At 43.4% G+C, this 24,510-nt stretch overlaps 1 protein-coding gene across 3 annotated transcripts in view; it reads left to right on the forward strand.

Annotated features, from left to right (window-relative positions):
* The window catches only part of tbc1d1 (TBC1 (tre-2/USP6, BUB2, cdc16) domain family, member 1), a 179,952-nt gene that overhangs the window by 40,667 nt on the left and 114,775 nt on the right, over positions 1 to 24,510 (forward strand). For all 3 annotated transcript variants that reach the window (XM_061977036.2, XM_072914919.1, XM_061977038.1), the window contains 2 exons: positions 6,450 to 7,058; positions 24,300 to 24,389. In XM_061977036.2, coding sequence (XP_061833020.1) covers positions 6,450 to 7,058; positions 24,300 to 24,389 — 699 coding nt within the window. The remainder of the gene's footprint in view (positions 1 to 6,449; positions 7,059 to 24,299; positions 24,390 to 24,510) is intronic.

Raw genomic sequence — 24,510 nt, forward strand, 5'->3', positions numbered from 1 at the left:
TTTAAAAGTCATTAAACTGATCAGCTGACCTTGTGGGGGTGTACATTTTTAAAAGGATTGATTGATTGATTGATTGAAACTTTTATTAGTAGATTGCACAGTACAGTACATGTTCCCTACAATTGACCACTCAATGGTAACACCCCAATAAGTTTTTCAACTTGTTTAAGTCGGGGTCCACATCTGACATACATTGTGGCGCTAATCCGTTAAGAGATTTGAATAATGTTTAACGTAAATCCCAGCCACTACTTTTTTCCTACTCTTTGAACCGTGCGGCTTAAAAACGGTGCAGCTAATTTATGGATTTTTTTGCGCCAACCGCCATAATGCAAACACGTTAAATGGTTCGTTATTGTTTGTGCTACGGCTCCATCATTTGGACGAGTTCGTTCACTGAAGGTGCTGCTGGGTAAATGGGAATTCCTGCTGTGTAAAGTTTCGAACCGGAAGTAGAAGTGCCGTTCCGTCTTCTAAACGTCGGTAGCGCTTCTATTTGTAAGGATTCTTCATTCTTCACTCCAAGCAACGTATGCAAGTTTTACAATACAACTAAAACAATTCTTACTTACTAAACCATCCCATGTGTGATGTCTGTAGGAGTGTTTTCATGCGTATTTGATCGTGCTATCGTGATGTAATGAAACTAAGGGTGTAACGGTACGTGTATTTGTATTGAGGTTTCGGTTCGGTTCGGAGGTGTACCGAACGAGTTTCCACACGCACATATTAAGTAGTGTACCGCACGTTGTGTAAACAATACACACCGAGGCACAACACACGGCATGCTAGCAGCGACCGGGCTACGACAACAAAGCGAAAGCGGTTTGCCGACATTGTTCAGCAGCAGTAGGGTATGCTTCTGGCAACACGTCAAACATGCTAACCCATTTGAAGCGTCACCAAGTGAACATCGCTTCAACGAAGAAAAAGACGAGCGTCGTGCAAACACCGCATTCAAGCAGCCTCTCCTCGGCGAGTCAGGCAGGGCTAAAGCAATAACAAATGTTTTTATAGCAGCAGATTTGAGACCATATTGCATTAAAAACTAGATTTTGACCCACTTCTTTCTGCAGGCAAGGTGGATAAGCTGATTTTTCTGGCAAAAAACATGAAAATTGAGTGAAAGTCACCAGGATTAAAGGCTGGGGGGGGAAGAAAAGTTAATCTAAGGCTGAGTTGACTTGAAACTAGGGATGTCCCGATCCGATATTTGGATCGGATCGGCTGCCAATATTTGCCAAAAATTGCGTATCGGCAAGGCATGGGAAAATGCCGATCCAGATCCCGTTTAAAAAAAAACTCCGGTCCGTGTTTTCCAACGCACCGATTTAAATAATACATTCCACTTTTCTGCTGCTCCCTAATTTCCGTTCCGCATTTTCCAGCACACCTTCAACACATCCACAGGTCTGTGGATTCCCACGCAGTTGCTTTTAGCTGCTGGCATTACACGACAGGCTCTTCTCACTCTTTTCTGTGTCTCCCTCTCACAGACAGCAAGTGCACCTTCTTACACACATCACATACTGTCACGTCATATGTCACATACTGTCACGTCATACGTCACATACGTATACGCCCTCCCCGAGCAGAGAGGTAGCAGCATGGCTAACGTTAGCTGTGATGGTAGCGCAGCTGTGCGAGCAACGCTCCCTCTAAGGTGCGTGCCTGTGCAATTGCGCACTGTTTAAGCGTCCTCTGCGCATAGCAAATCTATGCCACGCACAAAATCAAATAAAAAAATAAGCGCATAACAATTTTCGACACACGGACACAACAAAGAAAACAGTTTTCGTCATCATTGTTCAAATATTGTGACGTCTGTCGAGACGCTTATCTCCATTCGGTGCCACACGTCCACACCATCAAAATGCCGAGGCAAAAATTTCCACATCAACACCGTATGAAAAAATTAGTGATTTTTTTAGTTGTGATTTCCTTCTCTGCATGAAAGTTTAAAAGTAGCATATATTAATGCAGTATGAAGAAGAATGTTTTAATGTAGACATGCAAGCCTTGAAAGAAAAATTTGAAAATCAAGACTACATTTCCTGCAAATGGGTGCATTTCTACCCTATATTTCAACTTTAGATTTATTCTCATATCAAACTCTTTTGGCTGTCTTTTTGACACTTACATCCGGCGCCCCCCCCTCCACACCCTGGATTATAAATAATGTAAATAATTCAATGTTATTATCTTGTGTGATGACTGTATTATGATGATAATATATATCTGATAGTATATATTTGTATCATGAATCAATTTAAGTGGACCCCGACTTAAACAAGTTGAAAAACTTATTGGGGTGTTACCATTTAGTGGCCAATTGTACGGAATATGTACTTCACTGTGCAACCTACTAATAAAAGTCTCAATCAATCAATCAATCAAAACACATAGAATCATCATACTGCTGTGATTATATGCATCAAGTGTTCATTCAAGGCTAAGGCAAAATATCGAGATATATATTGTGTATCGCAATATGGCCTTAAAATATCGCAATATTAAAAAAAGGCCATATCGCCCAGCCCTAGTTCAATGATGCCATTTCTGTTTGTCATGTATAATTTTGTCTATTTTGTGTTTATCCTTGAATAAACAGGTCAGTTTCTTGTTACCAACCATTGTGTATTATTCAAACTCCCCTAATTCAGCTGGCTAGTTGTTATCAAGAGTACTAAAACCCTTTTCAACATGATTCTGACAACTAAGTAGGCTAAACAACTTTAAACTTTAATACATGCTCGGATAGGCCAGTATCGGTCAGTATCGGTATCGGTCAGTATCGGTATCGGATCGGAAATGCAAAAACAATATCGGTATCGGATCGGAAGTGCAAAAACCTGGATCGGGACATCCCTACTTGAAACTGTTTAATGTTGCACTTTTTATATGTAGAAGAAAAGTTTTGTCATTTTATTTCATCTGAGCAACAACTTGAGGCAGTTTAATGTTGATTAACGTGGACCCCGACTTAAGTTGAAAAACTTATTGGGGTGTTACCATTTAGTGGTCAATTGTACGGAATATGTACTGTACTGTGCAATCTACTAATAAAAGTCTCAATCAATCAATCAAAAAAAGCACTTTATATGTAGAAAGGTTTTGTTAAGAAACCATTCTGAGCCTTATCTTATTTAGTTTTTATTTGATATATGTTGACCACATGAACCCTGGCAATGGACCCTGTGTGTATATGTATGTTATGCCATTATTTACAAATTTGGTAGATAAATAACCAAAAAATGTATATTTTGTTGTTTTCTTACTGTACCGAAAATGAACCGAACCGTGACCTCTAAACCGAGGTAGTACCGAACCAAAATGTTTGTGTACCGTTACACTCCTAATATTACATCATATTTTTATATAAAATATACAATATATAAGATGGGAATCAGCACCTCCAAGTCCGAGTCCATAGTTCTCGCCCGGAAAAGGGTGGAGTGCCATCTCCGGGTTGGGGAGGAGACCCTGCCCCAAGTGGAGGAGTTCAAGTACCTCCAAGTCTTGTTCACGAGTGAGGGAAGAGTGGATCGTGAGATGGACAGATAGATCGGTGCGGCGTATTCAGTACGCTGTATCGATCCGTTGTGGTGAAGAAGGAGCTAAGACGGAAGGCAAAGCTCTCAATTTACCGGTCGATCTACGTTCCCATCCTCACCTATGGTCATGAGCTTTGGGTTATGACCGAAAGGACAAGATCACGGGTACAAGCGGCCGAAATTAGTTTCCTCCGCCGGGTGGTGGGTCTCTCCCTTAGAAATAGGGTGAGAAGCTCTGCCATCCGGGAGGAGCTCAAAGTAAAGCCGCTGCTCCTCCACATGGAGAGGAGCCAGATGAGGAGGTTCGGGCATCTGGTCAGGATGCCACCCGAACACCTCCCTAGGGCACGTCTGCCTGGTAGGAGGCCACGGGGAAGACCCAGGACACGTTGGGAAGACTGTCTCCCGGCTGGCCTGGGAACGCCTTGGGACCCCCCCGGGAAGAGCTGGACGAAGTGGCTGGGGAGAGGAAAGTCTGGGATTCCCTGCTTAGGCTGCTGCCCCCGCGACTCGACCTTGGCTAAGCGGAAGAATATGGATGGATATACAATATATAAAAATTAGAGATGTCCGACAATATCGGACTGTCGATATTATCGGACGATAAATGCTTTAAAATGTAATGTGGGAAATTATCGGTATCGGTTTCAAAAAGTAAAATGTATGACTTTTTAAAACGCCGCTGTGTACACGGACGTAGGGAGAAGTACAGAGCGCCAATAAACCTTAAAGGCACTGCCTTTGCGTGCCGGCCCAGTCACATAATATTTACGGCTTTTCACACACACAAGTGAATGCAATGCGTACTTGGTCAACAGCCATACAGGTCACACTGAGGGTGGCCGTATAAACAATTTTAACACTGTTACAAATATGCGCCACACTGTGAACCCACACCAAACAAGAATGACAAACACATTTCGGGAGAACATCCGCACCGTAACACAACAGAACAAATACCCAGAACCCCTTGCAGCACTAACTCTTCCGGGACACTACAATATACACTCCCCACTACCCTCTACCCCCTCTCCCCCCCAACCCCTGTCCACCTCAACCTCCTCATGTCCCAAATTCCAAGCTGCTGTTTTGACTTCAATAATAAATATGGCAGTGCCATGTTGGCATTTTGTTCCATAACTTGAGTTGATTTATTTTGGAAAACCTTGTTACATTGTTTAATGCATCCAGCGGGGCATCACAACAAAATTAGGCATAATAATGTGTTAATTCCACGACTGTATATATCGGTACCGGTTGATATCTGTATCGGTAATTAAGAGTTGGACAATATCGGATATCGGCAAAAAAGCCATTATCGGACATCTCTAATAAAAATTCTATTGCATTATATTTTTGTATAGTATATACCAGGGGTCGGCAACCTTTACCAGTCTAAGAGCCATTTTGACCAGTTTCACAAATTAAAGAAAACAATGGGAGCCACAAAAATCTTTTGAAATTTAAAATGAAATAACACTGCATACAAAGTTTTTATTTTGCTTTGTGCTATGCATAAACCAAGGGACTAAGACACGCGGCCCACACCCTATTATAAAAATTGAATGTTAGTGCGGCCCGCGGGTTTTATATGAATGGCGCTCGACAGCGTCATACTTATCAACCCACCCGATTTTCCCGGCAGTCTGCGAATTTCAGGGCAACTGTTCTCTCGAGCGTGCCGTGATGGTACGGCAATTGGCGCCCACTACAACCAGCGTGCCGGCCCAGCCACACATTGTATATGGCTTCTACTTGCCCACGTAAGTGACAGCAAGCCATACTTGGTCAACAACCACACAGGTTACACTGACGGTGGCGGTATAAAAAACTTTAACACTCTTACTAATAATGCGCCACACTGTGAACCCACTCCAAACAAGAATGACAAACACATTTCGGGAGAACATCTGCACCGTAACACAACATAAACACAACAGAACAAATACCCAGAATCCCATGCAGCCCTAACTCTTCCGGGCTACATTATACACCCCCGCTACCAAACCCCGCCCACCTCAAACGACGCACAGGGGGGGGGGGGGGGGGTTGATGTGTGAGGGAGCAGGGTTGGTGTATAATGTAGCCCGGAAGAGTCAGGGCTGCATGGGATTATGGGTATTTGTTCTGTTGTGTTTATGTTGTGTTAAGGTGCAGATGTTCTCCCGAAATGTGTTTGTCATTCTTGTTTGGTTCAAAGTGTGGCGCATTATTAGTAAGAGTGTTAAAGTTGTTTTATATGACCACCGTCAGTGTAACCTGTGTGGCTGTTGACCAAGTATGCCTTGCTGTTACTTATGTGTGCAAGCAGAAGATGTATATAACAAGAGGCTGAACTGGCACGATGTTAATACAGATTGTAGGGGACGTTAAATGCTGTACCATCATGACATGCCCTTATTATTATTATTGTAAGGGTGAAAATTGGAAAATATTAATCCCGGGAGTTTTCTGCGAGAGGCACTGAAATCCGGAAGTCTCCCGGGAAAATCGGGGGTGTCGGTAAGTATGCAGCTGAGCCGCATCAGAGTGATCAAAGAGCCGCATGCGGCTCCGGAGCCGCGGGTTGCCGACCCCTGGTATATACAATATATAAAAATATAATGTAACGGTATATATTATATACTGTATATATCCATCCATCCATCTATTTTCTACTGCTTGTCCCTTTCGGGTCGCGGGGGATAATATGTAAATATTACATATATGTTATATTGCTACTATGGTACATTTTTAGTCTACTTTATACCTGCATTATCCTTTGTAACTGAGCTACTGTGTGGAACAATTTCCCTTGTGGATCATAAACTGTCCACAATCCAGTTTAATGTTTAAGTGCATGTGATCCACCATTGAGTTCACCTCTCACTAAATGTTTTGTGTGTGTCTCTTCAGGTCCATGAGATCATCAGTACGCTGAGGCAGGCTGGCAAAAGCTCCGCTCGCAACGATGACACGCCCGCCTTTCCCGACAAAACTTCGGCAGACCCCGACGGCGCCAAGCCGTCGGAATCTTGCCTGGGCTTCCCGCCCCTCCCCGCAGCAAGCTCTGTGGCGAAAAACCCCACCGTGTCCCCGGCGGCCTTTGCCAAAAGGTTTGAGGTGCTCTTCTGCGGCCGCGTGAGCGTGGCTCACAAGAAGGCCCCGCCCGCACTAATCGACGAATGCATCGAGAAGTTCAGCCAGCTGCCTCAGGGCTCAGGGACCGCGAGAAGAGGGGTCAACGTCAGCGGGGGCTTAGTCGGCGGGGGCTTAGTCGGCGGGCTGAAGAGAGCGCTCGCCTTCCAGTCTAACGGACTGGGTGGCAACGCTGCTGCCGGGAGCCCCACCGGCGGCAAACGGCCGCTGCTCTTCAAACGAGATCCCAGCTTCCCCTCTCTGCAGGCGCTGGACGAGAATGGACTCTCACCGGAGCTCTCTCACGTAAACACTACTGACGCCAGCACTCGCTCCCCTGGGGTGCAGCCCACCAGCCTGCAGGAGAACAGGACCATGCTGTTTACGGTAATCACCTCGTCCGTCACCATCGTTATTTCCGCCTCCATTTACACACTTGATTGGTTCTTGAACAGGGTGCGTGAATCGAAAAGTTTGTACATTTGCCCATTAGAATGTAAATATGTTTAATCGGTTCCAGCCTTGACAAAAGTCCATATTTTAGTGAAGGTTTGTACACTTTGAACACAATACAGAGTGTTGTATACAAAGTTGTACAGTACTGCAGTGTTTTTCAACCACTATGTCGCGGCACGTGGGAGATTAACTAATTTCACCTATTTGGGTTAAAGGGGAACATTATCACAATTTCAGAAGGGTTAAAACCATTAAAAATCAGTTCCCAGTGGTTTATTTTATTTTTCGAAGTTTTTTTCAAAATTTTACCCATCACGCAATATCACTAAAAAAAGCTTCAAAGTGCCTGATTTTAACCATCGTTATATACACCCGTCCATTTTCCTGTGACGTCACACAGTGATGCCAACACAAACAAACATGGCGGAAAGAACAGCAAGCTATAGCGACATTAGCTCGGATTCAGACTCGGATTTCAGCGGCTTAAGCGATTCAACAGATTACGCATGTATTGAAACGGATGGTTGTAGTGTGGAGGCAGGTAGCGAAAACGAAATTGAAGAAGAAACTGAAGCTATTGAGCCATATCGGTTTGAACCGTATGCAAGCGAAACCGACAAACGACACGACAGCCAGCGACACGGGAGAAAGCGAGGACGAATTTGGCGATCGCCTTCTAACCAACAATTGGTATGTGTTTGTTTGGCATTAAAGGAAACTAACAACTATGAACTAGGTTTACAGCATATGAAATACATTTGGCAACAACATGCACTTTAAAAGAGTGCAGACAGCCCAATTTTCATCAATTAATATATTCTGTAGACATACCCTCATGTCAGCAGGCCAGGGAAGCTAGGGTCGATATTCTTCTCTTGATCATCTTCGGTGGCATAAGGGACGGTGTGAGCCAAGACATCCAGGGGGTTTAGCTCGCTCGTCTGCGGGAACAAACTGCCGCCATTGCTTGCCGTGCTACCGAGGTCCTTTGTCCCTGAATTGCTCACACTCCGGCAGATTCAATGGGGGTCTGGCGGCAGATTTCTTTGACTTTATTGTTGGAAATGCATCTGCTTTGAGTGTCGCAGGATATCCACACATTCTTGCCATCTCTGTCGTAGCATAGCTTTCGTCGGTAAAGTGTGCGGAACAAACGTCCAATTTCTTGCCGCTTTCGCATCTTTGGGCCACTGGTGCAACTTGAATCCGTCCCTGTTCGTGTTGTTACACCCTCCGACAACACACCGACGAGGCATGATGTCTCCAAGGTACGGAAAACAGTCGAAAAAAAACGGAAAATAACAGAGCTGATTTGACTCGGTGTTTGAGAAAATGGCGGATTGCTTCCCGATGTGACGTCATCGCTCCGAGAGCGAATAATAGAAAGGCGTTTAATTGGCCAAAATTCACCCATTTAGAGTTCGGAAATCGGTTAAAAAAATATATGGTCTTTTTCTGCAACATCAAGGTATATATTGACGCTTACATAGGTCTGGTGATAATGTTCCCCTTTAAAGACATTAAAAGAGCAGATCTGATGGAACAAGCCACTTCTACACACAGCCACAAAAAAGTAAAACAACAACAACAAAAGAAACATATACACTGTGGTGGCCTCTGCGGTGTTCCACGCCATCGTCTGCTGGGGTAGGGAAAGCATGGCCAGAGACAGGAGCAGACCCAACAAAGCAACCAAGAGAGCCGACTCCACCCTCGGCCGCCCACTAACTCTCGGCCAGTGTCCAGTCCACATGGATGACCGAGGATGCGTCCAAGTCGACCGAGTCATCCGATACCTGCTCATTCAGCCAAGACACTGTGAAGCTTGTCCTTCCCGCAGCCCTGTCTCTTCATCCATATCTCCTCCAGTCTCTCCAAACGGACTCTTTGTGGCAGAGACCCAGCAGCTGGTCTCCATGGCCAACCAGGAGGCGGATCCAGAAGTTCACAAAAAACCCCAGAAGAACTCACGAAAGTGCCACCCCTTTGTCACACAGTCCCAAAGGGTCCCCATCCAACTCATATTGAGTTAGCAAAATAAACAAAACTTTTTAAAAGGCATAAAAAAAATGTTTTAAAAGGCTGATGCGCCGAGAAGTGACTAGTGGCGTACTGCGCAGAAAGTGAACGTGGAGGTCTCCGCCTCCCCAAAAATCCAGCGCCCTGCTTTTTGCCTGCAGGCGGAAAACACAAAATGAATGAAGCGTTCGTACACAGAGACATATTTGGCTCCATCTAAAAGTCTGTAAATCGAAAAGGTCGCAAAGGTTTGTAAATGGAGGTACATGGTACATTTAAAAAGACAATAGTGTAACAAGTAGGGTTGTACGGTATACCGGTACTGGTATAGTATCGCGGTGCTAATGAATCGAAAACGGTACTATACTGTTTGAAAAGTACCGGTCCCCGGCATGACGGCGCGTCATTGCTAGTTTTGCGAGCATGTTCGGCAGCGCACAATCACAGAGTACTTACAAGCAGACACAGTGTGTAGACAGAAAAGGGAGAACGGACGCATTTTTTTTCACTAAAACGTAAAGATAAAGGTGAAGTTATAACACTGAAACACCCTCAGGAAGAGGTGCTTTAACTAATCCTTGTCTCCATGGCAACAAATAAAGTACGTTTCTTACAAGTATAATTAGTATCATTATCACTGCAGGAAGAGGAATAGCTAAACATTTTTTGCTACACACCGTAGGAGGATATGATAGCTCACCGCTAAACAGCAAGCTTGCACCCTGAATGTAAACAAACGCCATTGGTGGATCTACACCTGACATCCACTGTAATGATACCAAGTGAGCGTATCTAGTCGATACTACTATGATTACATCAATATCTTTTATCGTCGCGGTGGATAAACTTTTCATCAACGGCCAACTTTACCGTGATCCAGAAGCCACGCCGTGGCTGTATTATTAGCGTCTGAAACACGGTAAATGTTGTATTTTTTTTTTGTTCTGTTATTCCATTATGCTTCAATCCCTCTCTTTTTTTCCCCCCTCTTGCTCACAATACACCTGTGCGTCACATAGCGCTCACGTAAACACCATACGCTCTCTCTCTCTCTTTCTTTCGGTAAACCAATATGTTTACTATTTTACTTTCTTGTTTTCCTTTTTATGTCACTTATTTCACTACCTGTTTAATCCACCACTTTCTTCTTTTCTTTTTATGTTATGCTTTTTGTTTTGTTTTTCTCTTTCTATTTCTCCACCTGTTGTGTGTCCCCTTGTTGTCATCAGCATTTACACTCACAGCTAATACATGCACAACTATACACACTCTGCACACCTACATATATGCATGATAGGTTTACATTTAGATACAGACATGCATTATTTACACATAAAGTACACACATACATCCACACACTTAGTTACAGTCTAGTTTAGTATGTCCACTATACAGTTTGTCACTTGGAATGTGCATGGTGTCGGGTCAAAGGAAAAAAATATAAAAATTCTTAATCATTTGAAGAGCATGCAAGCAGACATTGCTTTACTACAAGAGACTCACCTCTCCAAGTCCGATACCTCAAAACTGCATTCATCGCAATAACCACACACATACCTTGCTAGTTACAACTCCAAACAGAGAGGCGTAGCCATTCTCATAAGTAGAAAGGTCAACTTTACAGTCCATAACTCCATTACTGACATAGAGGGAAGATACATCATTCTTAATATTTCTGTTGACGGGAGAAACTTTTGTATCGCCAACATTTATGGTCCAAATGTTGATGACCCCTCCTTTTTTCACACTTTCTTCTCTTCACTTTCTCCTCACTCAAACCACTGCTTGATTCTAGGAGGGGACCTCAACTTAGTATTTAATCCAAATATAGATCGGTCCAGAGTGACTGGGAGTCACCGTGAGTCTCAGTCAGTGGTAATACTTAAGCAATATATGAAGGATTATGGTCTTTGCGATGCCTGGCGTTCTTATCACCGCACTCTTAGGGAATACACTTATTTTTCTCCAGTTCACCACTCATTCTCTCGCATTGATTACTTTTTAACTAGTAGCTCAATTTTATCTGACATCTCAAACATTCACATCCATCCTATCATCATCAGTGACCACGCACCTGTCTCACTTTCCCTCACCAACAAAACTATCACTGCACCTATCAAACAATGGAGACTTAATACATCATTACTAAAGGACCCAGACTTCCTAAACTATTTTGAGAAAGAATGGACAGATTTTTTAGATTTTAATGATCAACCAGAAATCACGGCGTGCGTTCTCTGGGAGACGGCAAAAGTAGTTATGCGAGGAAAAATTATTTCTTATTCATCATACAAGAAAAAAAAGGAACGTTTACTAGAGCAGGAACTTGAAAATGAAATAAAAAATATTAGAATTAGCTTATGCGAATTCACAACATGATCACACTCTGAACAAACTGAGAAAACTCAAATTAGATTTAAGAGAAATAATTGATAAGAAAAGTCAATTCCTGCTCCAGAGGTTACGCTTAGAAAAATTTGAACATGACAATAAACCAAGCAAATATTTGGCTAACCAACTAAAATTAAACAAAGAAAAAAACTCTATACCATCCATCAAGGATTCAGCTGGGAACATCACACACGTTCCTGAGGAAATTAACTCCATCTTTAGAGACTTTTACAGAAACTTGTATACACCCCAGATTGACCCATCTCTTTCAGACATTGAGACATTTCTCAATGGTATAGACTTACCTAAATTGAATACAAGGCAGGTATCAAATTTAGATCTTGCTATTTCTGTAGGCAAACTACACGATGCTCTTCAACAGATGCCAAACAATAAAGCACCAGGGCCTGATGGGTTCCCTGTGGAGTTCTACAAAACATTCTGGTCACTGCTAGCTCCGATATTTACGAAAATGGCTTTAGAGATTAAAGAAAACTCATTCCTTCCTCCAAATATGAACTCTGCCACGATCAGTCTCTTGCTAAAACCTGATAAAGACCCAACACTTCCATCCAGTTACCGGCCAATCTCCCTGATTAATGCTGATCTTAAAATTATCTGCAAAGTATTAGCTCAAAGATTAGAAAAAGTCACTCCATATATAGTACATCCTGATCAAACAGGTTTCATCAAAGAGAGACAATCGTCCAACAATGTTCGCCGTCTACTCAATGTGATAGACTATTCTGTTATTCATAATCTAAAAACAGCTGTTGTTTCATTAGATGCTGAAAAAGCATTTGATAGAGTGAACTGGAATTTTCTTCTAGCTACTCTACAGAAATTTGGATTTGGAGACTCATTTATAGAATGGATTAAGGTCCTATATAGTTTTCCTACAGCTTCGGTTAGAACGAACAGCCAAATATCTCCAAGGTTTAATGTTATGAGGGGCACAAGGCAAGGGTGTCCACTTTCTCCGTCACTGTTTGCTATATTTATTGAACCTCTTGCAACCGCTATTCGACAGCATGCAAATATTAAAGGCATCCATACCGCAACCGTTCATCATAAAATAAGCCTTTATGCTGATGATGTATTACTTTTCTTACAAAATCCACATTCTTCTCTTCAAGATACAATCTCACTTATCAATAAATTCAGTTCTATTTCAGATTACTCCATCAACTGGTCCAAATCTACTGTGTTACCAATTAATTTTGACTTTCAGAGCACCTCATCGATTCCACTGCATAAAGGGAACATTAAATACCTGGGAATCAATATTTCCTCCACATTGTCAGATCTGAATCGCTTGAATTACTCCCCAATCTTAAAATCGATTGAGGATGATCTGGCGCGTTGGAAAACACTGCCAATCTCACTTATGGGAAGGGTTTCTACCGTGAAAATGATGGTCTTGCCTAGGGTTAATTATTTATTTTCAATGATTCCAACCAAACCTTCTCAAATCTGGTTTAAGTCACTAGACTCACACATCAATCAGTTTCTTTGGAAGAGTAAACCAGCACGAATCAGCCTTAAAACTTTACAAAAACCCAAAGAACATGGGGGTCTAGAACTCCCAAACTTTTCCTATTATTTCCTTGCAAATAAACTACAATATATATTAAAATGGATCAATCCCACTTTATTAGATAGTTTATGGTTAGAGATTGAACAATCACTTAGCCAGGAGATCCCAATTTCTAACTTGCCCTTTATTAGCCAAATTCTCCGAAAACACAACTGCTTTAAAAGTATTAATATACGCACTACCTTAACAGCTTGGTGGGAGTTTTTGAAAATAACTGGGTCCCCGCTCACTCCATGCCAATTTACGCCTATTTGGAATAATCCTGGGCTTCACGGTGGAAGAGGGGTTAGTGCATCTGCCTCACAATACGAAGGTCCTGAGTAGTCTTGGGTTCAATCCCGGGCTCGGGATCTTTCTGTGTGGAGTTTGCATGTCCTCCCCGTGACTGCGTGGGTTCCCACCGGGTACTCCGGCTTCCTCCCACCTCCAAAGACATGCACCTGGGGATAGGTTGATTGGCAACACTAAATTGGCCCTAGTGTGTGAATGTGAGTGTGAATGTTGTCTGTCAATCTGTGTTGGCCCTGCGATGAGGTGGCGACTTGTCCAGGGTGTACCCCGCCTTCCGCCCGATTGTAGCTGAGATAGGCTCCAGCGCCCCCCGCGACCCCAAAAGGGAATAAGCGGTAGAAAATGGATGGATGGATGGATGGAATAATCCTGATTTTCTTTTAAACAAGAAGCCATTGAACTTTCCAACATGGTATGATAAGGGAGTCGGATGCCTTGGGGATATCATCAATGCAAACAGTTTTATCTCTTTTAAAAGTTTAATAACACAATATGCAATCAATCCTAATAAATTTCTAGAATATATACAAATCAAATCTGTAATCAGCGCAAGATTCAACAAAACAAATGGGAAAGTAATCCTACGACCGTTAAATTCTTCAAAACATCTGCCCCCAAAGCTTTATCCAAATTATATGCTCTCTTATCAAAAATAGATAACACAATAAGTATTCCAACTTCTAAATGGCACTCAGACGTATCAACAAGCTGTGACCCAGAATTCTGGAAACAAATATGCCTCAATACTACTCGTTTGATTAAGAATCCAAATGTACGACTGATTCAGCTCAAAATACTTTACAGAATACATTACACCGGTCTAAGAATGTATAAAATGGGTTTAGCTGACTCTAACATCTGTGTACACTGCTCAGATAATAAGATAGATAATTACTTGCATTCAATGTGGTCCTGTGCTCCCGTGAGTAACTTTTGGCTTGGAGTGTGCGAGAACCTATCATTAGCGTTAGAGATTCCTATTCCCATCTCCCCCGCACTCTGCCTGTTGGGTGATCTCTCCGCAACTGATCTTGATATAAACAAAACATACCTCCTTATAAATGCGTTAGGCATCGCCAAGAAAACTATTCTCATAAATTGGAAATCAAAAAATAATTTATGTATAAACCTTTACAAAAACATTTTATTAGATTATGTAGTTATGGAAAGAATGTCTGTTGAATCAAACCAACAACTGACAGAATTCCGATCTCTTTGGGCACCGCTAATTAATTTTCTGACCTGACTCCCTTGGGGGCCGGGGCTGGGGCTCTGTCCCGGGGGTCTTGCTCCGTGGGTGGGGGGTCCTGGGTGCCGGGGGGGCCGTGTGCCGCGGGGTCGGGTGGGCCTGGGGTGTGTTTCCTGGTTCCGGCCTGGCGGGCCGATCCGTGGGTGGTCTGGTGGCTGGGGGTGGGTGGAGGTGCCTGGGCGGGTGTTGGGGTGCGGGTGGGGCTGTGGGCGGCCGCCTTGGGTTGGTTGGGGGGGCTGTCCCTCCCGTGGGTGGTTGGGCGGGGGGTTGCGCCCGTGGGGCTGGGGTCTTGCCGCTGTCGGGCGGGGGTCGGCTCGTGCCCCTCTGGCTCCGGGTGTCCGTGGGCTTCCTCCTTCCCCTGGGGCGCGGGGCGGGGTCTGCCTGGGGTCGCCCTGCGCTGCGGCTGTGCGGGCCTGCCTGGTGCCGGGTTGGGGGGACTGCTTGCCTCCCTTGTTGGGGCCCCGGCGGTGCTGCCCGACTGCCCTGCGGGAGTCCCCCTCCTGTGTTTTACTCTGCCCTTATTTTTGTATTAATTTTATTTATTTATTTTAATTTATTTTATGTGTATATATATATATATATATATATATATATATATATATATATATATATGTATGTATATATGTATGTATGTGTATGTGTATATATGTATATGTATGTATGTATGTATGTATGTATGTATGTATGTGTATGTATGTATGTGTATATATGTATATGTATGTGTGTATGTATGTATGTATATATATATATATATATATATATATATATATATATATATATATATATATATATATATATATATATATATTATATATATATATATATATATGTATATATATATGTATATATATATATATATATATATATATATATATATATATATATTATTATTATTATTATTATTTATTTTTTTAATCTATTTAATATATTTAACTTATTCTGTTAAATTATATATGGGTACGCGTGTATGTGGGTGTGTGTATGTTTGTATATATGTATGGTGAAATCTGTGTGTATGTATGTAGGTACATATGTATGTGTAGCTGCCCCGGTGTGCATTGCTGATCGCGGCGCCGGGTCTGCTGAGGTGCCGTGGCATGCCGGCTGTGGGCGCAGGGCTGGGCCCTTATGGCTTTTTGCCGGATGGGATGCCTGGTGGGTGGTGGGCGGGGGGGGCCTGGATGTGCGGGAGGGGCTGCGGGGTTTGGTGGCGTTGGGCACTGTTGGCGACCAGGCCTCTTGTTTATTTTTATTTATTTTATTTTATTTAAAGGGTTTATTTTTATTTTATTTTAATTTTTTTCTTTTCTTTCTATTTTTTTATTTATTTTATTTTTATTTTTTTTATATATGTTTTTTATTATTATTTTTTTGTGTGTGTTGTGTATGTATGTGTTTGTGTATATGTGGGCTTATGTATATGTGTGTGGGTGTATTAATGTGTATATATATGTGTGGATGTGTATGTTTATATGTATATGCATGCGTGTGTATATGTGTGTATGTGTATGTATATGTATATGCATATATGTATGTGTATATGAATGTGTAGGTGTGTGCATGGGTGTGGATGTCCGGTGGCTCAATTGGCCTGGCTGTGGATGAGTTGGGGTAGGTGGGTTGGTGGCCTCGGTGGTAGCCGGGGGTGTGCGTTGTTGTGGTTTACGGGGTCGGTCGCTTTTTTGTTTTGGTTTCGGCGGCCGCGGGTGTTTACGCTGCGGACGGGCGGTGGTGGTGATGGTTGCTGCGGTGATACCAGCGGTTGGCATCGCTGTGTTGGGTTGGAGTGGTTGGGGGACTGTGGCTGGTGTCTGTGCGCTTGTGGGGTTGTGGGGCTGGCTGGCGTTGGCTTGCCGGCTGGTTTGGGGGCTGGCGGGCGGACGGGATGCATTGGCTTCTTCCCCCGTTGGGGGGCTCCTTCCCCTGGCCGGGACTCGTATGGGCACGTTGCTGTGTGGATGGCCGGGATGCGGTGTTTGCATTGGGCGTGGGGGCTGTGCGGTTTTTCTGCGTTTGGTTGCCGGTATGGGCTCTGCGGGGTTGGGTTGGGGCGGGCGGGGGATGGCTTTGTTTGGCGGGGGGAGGGCTCGCGTGGCGTCACGTTAAAGTGGTCTGGTGTGGGTCACGGGCTGTGGCGGGGGGTGGCGGCCTCCTGGCCGTAGTTCCTGGTTGTCGGCCGCGTGGACTGGGGGGATGTCCGGGCCCTCTACTCCTCCTACTTATAGCGCACACAGTCACACATATATAGGACTTTGGGGATTGTCCTGCGGGGAGGCATGGCGGGGGGTTGAGGATGCCTCCAATGGGGCTCCAGTCCTCCTGTCTTGTCCCCTGCTCGTCCATCCCTCAATCTTAGCTGCATATTAGACACTTAGGATTTGGGGGGCTTGGTTTGGTTGGGAGCCACCATGACCTTGATGTGCCCCAATTTTAATCGCATTATTAGTTCCCACAAGCATACATATCTCACTCACGCTACAGTACACACATCAATAGGGACTGGAGGTCGGCTGTAACGGCTGACCTCCTAATTTTAACTACACAGTAGACACTCTGGGGGCCTTGTACACATGCATGGGGGGTTTGGGGTTCGGCGCACCCCTCATTGCCTCGTCGGCCGGCGGGGACTGCGGTCTGGTGGCCTGCCAGGCTTTTATTCACTTATTATTGTTATATATATATTTTTATTTTTAATGTTTTTATTATTTACTTATTTTTATTTTATTTTATTTTTAAAATTGTATTTTTTATTTTATTTTATTTTATTATTTTTTATTTTTTTTAATCTTATTATTTATTTGAGTGTGGCGTCGCGCGGGTCTCACTTCCTGTTGGGTGGGGTCCGTGCCCGTGTGGCCCGACCTTGCGCTGTGGGGTCTCTGTTGGTGACTTGGTGTGTTGGCGGCGCAGCCCTCGTGTCTGGTCTGGATGCTGTGTCTCGGTTGTTTGGGCGGTGGTGTGTTTGTGCGGGTTTGGGTTGGGGTGGGGGGCCTTTTGGTTGGGGGGGTTGTTGGTGTCTCTTGTTTGCGTGTTGGCGTTCGGGCTGACTGGCGGGCTGGCGCCGGCTGGTCTCCGTGGTCCTAGTGGCGTGTGGTTGCTGGTCGCAGTTTTTTTTTGATCGCTTTGATTTGATTGGCTGGTGCTGGCTGTCTGGGGTTATTGCGGCTGCTGTTTCTGCTGCCGTTTGTTTGTGGTGTGGGCGCCCGTGGCTGCTGGGTCTGGTGCAGGGGTGTGGCTGATGTTGTGACTGGTGGCAGCGCGCGCGCGTGATGGCTGTCGGGGCTGACGAACTGTGTATATGTATGTATATGTGTGTGTATGTATGTATGTTTATATATGTATATGTGTATGTGTACATATGTGTATGTATATGTATATATGTGTATGTGTGGGTATGTATACATGTATGTGTGTATGTGTATGTATATATGTATGTATGTATGTATATTTCTGGGGGTACGCTCTGGGCCTGCCTGTCAGACGGGGGTCGACGCCTCAGGCTACTGCATCCGAACTGCGTGTCTGGAGCTCCTGGGTCCCGCTGTCCATCCCTTCCGGGTGCCCGTCTTGGTTGGGGCCTGTTGGGCCTAGTCCCTGCGTCTATTGTGGTAGCTTGGTGCTGCAAGGTATTCCGAGGTGCTGCGAGTCGGCCAGTTGCTGGGGTAGTGACCTTGTTTGTCAGCATGTCTGTGATCTTCTTTTAATTCTTTTTTTTTAAATTAATTAATTAATTTATTAATTTATTTATTTATTTTTTAATATATTTTATTAATATTATTTTTTAATTTTTCCCCTCCCTCAGGGGGGGGCTCGGCGGGGCGGTTGCTGGTTGTTCCATCTCCATCGTTGGGGTCCCTGCGGGTGGGGTGGGTGGTTCCCGTGGCCCTGTGCCTGGGCGGTCCCGCGGCGGCCGGTTTGGGTGGGGTGGTCGGGGACTGGCCTCGCCGCGCTCTCCGGGGGTGGGGGGGTGGGCTCGTGGGGGCCCGGTTGCCGGTGGGGCGGGGGCGGTCTTCCCGTCTGGTTGCGGGGAGTCTCTGGGTCCCTCGGGCGGGGCGTCTCGCCTTTCTGCCCGTGTGGGGTGTGGTCTCTCGCTGGCTTGCGGTCTGGCTGTCCCCTGCTTTTCTCATGCCCTGTCCTCTGCCGGGTGCGTCTGTCTGCGGCCTGATGCTGGCCCTTGTGGGCGGTACGGTGGGTCGGGCTCTGGGGTTCCTGTCGCTGGCCGGCTTGGCTGCGTGGGGGCGGTGGTCCCTGGTTCCCTGGGCACCACGCCTCCTGTTTGTGGGTTGGGCTCTCGGGGGTGATGGGGCCGTGCTCTGGCTCCCACGCACTCTGGGAGTCGAATGTATTGTACATGAAAATTCACATATGCTCACATACGTACATAGGTACCTACGCTCCCACATACATACACAAATACAGTACATATTTACCTACCTAATGTTCGTACATCCACACGCACATTCAACATACAAACATACACATACACATACTGTACATATACATTCACTGTACAAACACATATACACATTCTGTACATATACATTCATTGTACAAACACATATACACATTCTGTACATATACAAGTACATATGCATACTTACACTCATGCACATAATCACGTTTCATCAAACATATATTAACGTTGTTGCCCTAGGGTAAACTGGGTGTAACACATGGCACACTGACAAAGCTTAACCTATTGTGACTATAACAATCTACAAGGTTAGTGTAGGTTGCTTCTCTTTCTCCCCCTCCATTTTTCTGCATTCTTTCGTATCTCAAGTTATCATTACGTATATGTATTGTTGCATTTAAACAACTGTATTGTTGATAATAAAGGTAAATTATTGGTATTGTTCATTATCAATAGCGCTATTTCTATCGGTATTTGTATTGATCCATTTGTAGTGTAATAATGCTCATTGTCATTTCTGTATTATTTTTTATTTTTCGCTAACTGCTTATTTGCTATTACTTTTACCATCATATTTGTACATGTCATATTTGCTGATGTTGCTCTATTGTTGTTGTTGTTTGCTGTTGTTGTTTTTGTCTCTCTGTCTAATCCCCCTCTTGTCCCCACAATTTCCCCCTCTGTCTTCTTTTTTTCTCTCTTTCTATCCCCTCCTGCTCCGGCCCGGCTGCACTAAATGATAATATAAATACATTTAATAAAGTCAAATACAAATAAGGCAACAAGAGAAGTATCCTACACTTCTCTTTTGTAAAGTAAATCTGAACAGCCGACATGGGCATCTACATCAACTATATGATTTGCCTGAGAAGCTGGACAGGACACAAAAAACAAAAAAAAACAAAAAAAAAAATCTTTTATCGTCACAAAAGCTATTTTACTATTATTAAAGGGGAACATTATCACCAGACCCTATGTAAGCGTCTATATATACCTTGATGTTGCAGAAAAAAGACCATATATTTTTTTAACCAATTTCCGAACTCTAAATGGGTGAATTTTGGCGAATTAAACGCCTTTCTATTATTCGCTCTCGGAGCGATGACGTCACGTTGTGACGTCACATCGGGAAGCAATCCGCCATTCTCTCACTTTCGTCGGTGTGTTGTCGGAGGGTGTAACAACACGAACAGGGACGGATTCAAGTTGCACCAGTGGCCCAAAGATGCGAAAGTGGCAAGAAATTGGACGAAATTTGTTCAAAATACGAGGCTGTGGGGAAAACCGACGAAATGGTCAGTCGTTTGTTCCGCACACTTTACCAACGAAAGCTATGCTACGACAGAGATGGCAAGAATGTGTGGATATCCTGCGACACTCAAAGCAGATGCTGACATCAACTCCAAAACTGGACAGATCAGCTTTCAGGACAAAGAGAGCGGATGAGGGTATGTCTACAGAATATATTAATTGATGAAAACTTTATTCTTTTTACGTAAATGATTATACATAAACTGTGTTTACCAATAATTTAGCTTAAACACATTTATTTTTTTCAATCATTCGAGTACATTCGGGTAGTCTTGTGTAATGCAGTATTTTGTGTCTATTTAGGTATGGTTAACCTGAGTGCTGAAATCGTGGAAAAATATATGTTCTTAGTGCGCCTGAAATGGGCTGTCTGCACTCTCAAAGTGCATGTTGTTGCCAAATGTATTTCATATGCTGTAAACCTAGTTCATAGTTGTTAGTTTCCTTTAATGCCAAACAAACACATACCAATCGTTGGTTAGAAGGCGATCGCCGAATTCGTCCTCGCTTTCTCCCGTGTCGCTGGCTGTCGTGTCGTTTTCGTCGGTTTCGCTTGCATACGGTTCAAACCGATATGGCTCAATAGCTTCAGTTTCTTCTTCAATTTTGTTTTCGCTACCTGCCTCCACACTACAACCATCCGTTTCAATACATGCGTAATCTGTTGAATCGCTTAAGCCGCTGAAATCCGAGTCTGAATCCGAGCTAATGTCGCTATAGCTTGCTGTTCTTTCCGCCATGTTTGTTTGTGTTGGCATCACTATGTGACGTCACAGGAAAATGGACGGGTGTATATAACGATGGTTAAAATCAGGCACTTTGAAGCTTTTTTTAGGGATATTGCGTGATGGGTAAAATTTTGAAAAAAATGTTGAAAAATAAAATAAGCCACTGGGAACTGATTTTTAATGGTTTTAACCCTTCTGAAATTGTGATAATGTTCCCCTTTAAGTTTATAAACCTCAGGAAGTACGTCCCTGGACACATGAGGACTTCGAATATGACCAATGTATGATCCTGAAACGACTTGGTATCAGATCGATAACTAAATTTGTGGTATCATCCAAAACTAATGTAAAGTATCCAAACAACAGAAGAATAAGTGATTATTACATTTTAACAGTAGTGTAGATAGAACATGTTAAAACAAAGTATGGATGGAATGGAAGAATGGATTAATAATCATTTTTTTACAGCTTGTCCCTTGACCCGAATAAGTTTTCCAACTTGTCTAAATCATGCTAACTCATAGCATGCTACCATTAGCTTGCTAGCGTGCTAAAATTAGCACGCTAACTTTTGAGCTAGTTTTGCACCCGTTTACCCCAGAGTCGTATAACTTGGTACGTGACACTTGTAAGCTGTTAGCATGCAGAGGTAAGCATGCTAACATTAAAGTGCTAACTCTCTTTGCTAAATGTACTCATTTTTCTCAAATTCCCCAGCCATACACCTTAGAGTCATACAACTTGGTATGTGACACAAGCTAACTATTCTCATGCTCACGTTAGCTTGCTAGCATGCTAACATTAGCATGCTAACTTTTTTAGCTAGTTTTGCAACCGTTTTACCCAGGGTCATTAAACTTGGTATGTGACACTTGTTACCTGTTAGCATGCAAACGATAGCATGCTAATTTTTTCTACCAATTATACTTTTTGACAAAATAGAATGATACATGACACAATATGTTACTGCATATGTCAGCAGACTAATTAGGAGTCTTTGTTTGTTTACTTACTACTAAAAGACAAGTTGTCTAGTGTGTTCACTATTTGATTTAAGAGCTAAATTGTTCTTCAATTGCAATAATAAACATATGTTTAATGTACCCTAAGATTTCTTGTTAAAATAAAGCCAATAATGCAATTTTTTGTGGTACCCCTTATTTAGAAAAGTACCTAAATACATTTTGGTACCGGTACCGGTGCTAAAATATTGGTATGGGGACAACACTAGTAACAAGTTGGCATCCATAGTGGATCTAACATAATATTGTGAGAGTCCAGTCCATAGTGGATCTAACATAATAGTGCGAGTCCAGTCCATAGTGGATCTAACCTAATAGTGGGAGTCCAGTCCATAGTGGATCTAACATAGTAGTGTGAGAGTCCAGTCCATAGTGGATTTAACATAATAGTGTGAGTCCAGTCCATAGTGGATCCAACATAATAGTGCGAGTCCAGTCCATAGTGGATCTAACCTAATAGTGGGAGTCCAGTCCATAGTGGATCTAACATAATAGTGTGAGAGTCCAGTCCATAGTGGATCTAACATAATTGTGTGAGAGTCCAGTCCATAGTGGATCTAACATAATAGTGTGAGAGTCCAGTCCATAGTGGATCTAACATAATAGTGTGAGAGTCCAGTCCATAGTGGATCTAACATAATAGTGGGAGTCTAGTCCATAGTGGATCTAACATAATAGTATGAGAGTCCAGTCCATAGTGGATCTAACGTAATAGTGAGTGTCCAGTCCATAGTGGATCTAACATAATAGTGAGAGTCCAGTCCATAGTGGATCTAACATAATAGTGTGAGAGTCCAGTCCATAGTGGATCTAACATAATAGTGAGAGTCCAGTCCATAGTGGATCTAACACAATAGTGAGAGTCCAGTCCATAGTGGATCTAACATAATAGTGAGAGTCCAGTCCATAGTGGATCTAACATAATAGTGGGAGTCCAGTCCATAGTTGATCTAACATAATAGTGTGAGTCCAGTCCGTAGTGGATGTAACATAATAGTGAGAGTCCAGTCCATAGTGGATCTAACATAATATTGTGAGAGTCCAGTCCATAGTGGATCTAACATAATAGTGAGAGTCCAGTCCATAGTGGATCTAACATAATAGTGCGAGTCCAGTCCATAGTGGATCTAACCTAATAGTGGGAGTCCAGTCCATAGTGGATCTAACATAATAGTGAGAGTCCAGTCCATAGTGGATCTAACATAATAGTGCGAGTCCAGTCCATAGTGGATGTAACATAATAGTGAGAGTCCAGTCCATAGTGGATCTAACATAATAGTGGGAGTCCAGTCCATAGTGGATCTAACATACTAGTGTGAGAGTCCAGTCCATAGTGGATTTAACATAATAGTGTGAGTCCAGTCCATAGGGGATCTAACATACGGTAATAGTTTTGGTACCGGTACCGGTGCTAAAATATTGGTATGGGGACAACACTAGTAACAAGTTGGCATGCAATGGACAAAAATGGGAAAGAACATCACAAGGCCAGCAGTTGGGTGACTCAGCTTGATCTAATGCTGACTGCTGCTGAACAAGAACCAGGTCACAATCCCCTCATTGACCTTTATTTGGCCCCGGCTTCCGGACTTTTCCTGTTTGTCAGTCATACAGGAAATGGTTACCACTGACACAGGAAACCAGCAAAGCCCATTGCTGTCAATCTCAGCACACACACACACACACACACCCTGTTTGCATGTCCTCCTCCAGGATGTAGACCGTAGACACAGTGACCTCTGCGGTGATATCACCAAGCATCTGTTCCTCCTGTGTCACGTCCTCCGTGAGAATTGATGAGTTGCCTTTATGTGAAAGGGGGAAGTCCAAGGAAGAAGAAGCGACGTGAGATCACTAGCTCATTACAGACCACTGAAAGAACTCCAGAGGCTCAGCAGTGATAGTGACTCGTGTTCTCATTATGTTTGGAATAGGGACGTCCTCTGGAGCGGAACTATCTGAGCAGGGAAGAAATAAAACTCTGGCATTTAACACATTTTGGTGTTTAAAAAAAAAAAGAAAAAGAAATGTTATAAGATGATCTTTGTCATGTCGTCATTCATCATTTTTGCTGCTTTTGTGTTGTATCAGTGCAGGACACGTGTTGAAGAAGATCATTTGTAACCCCAGTCTTCATCTTCTTGCCGTAGGTGGGGAGGTCACAGATCTTTCTGGTTAGTCCGGACACGAAAAAGGTTGCAATTGAGAAGAGTTTCCGTGAAATATCCTTCTGCTCACAAGTAAGCAACTTTAGTTTTTTTTCTCCATTTGATTTTAAAAGGGAACTGCACTTTTTCTGGATTTTTGCCTATCCTTCATAATCCTTATGTAAGAAAAGAACACATTTATTTGTCTTTTTTT

Source organism: Nerophis lumbriciformis, linkage group LG16 (genome assembly GCF_033978685.3).
Source record: "Nerophis lumbriciformis linkage group LG16, RoL_Nlum_v2.1, whole genome shotgun sequence".
NCBI lineage: Eukaryota > Metazoa > Chordata > Actinopteri > Syngnathiformes > Syngnathidae > Nerophis > Nerophis lumbriciformis.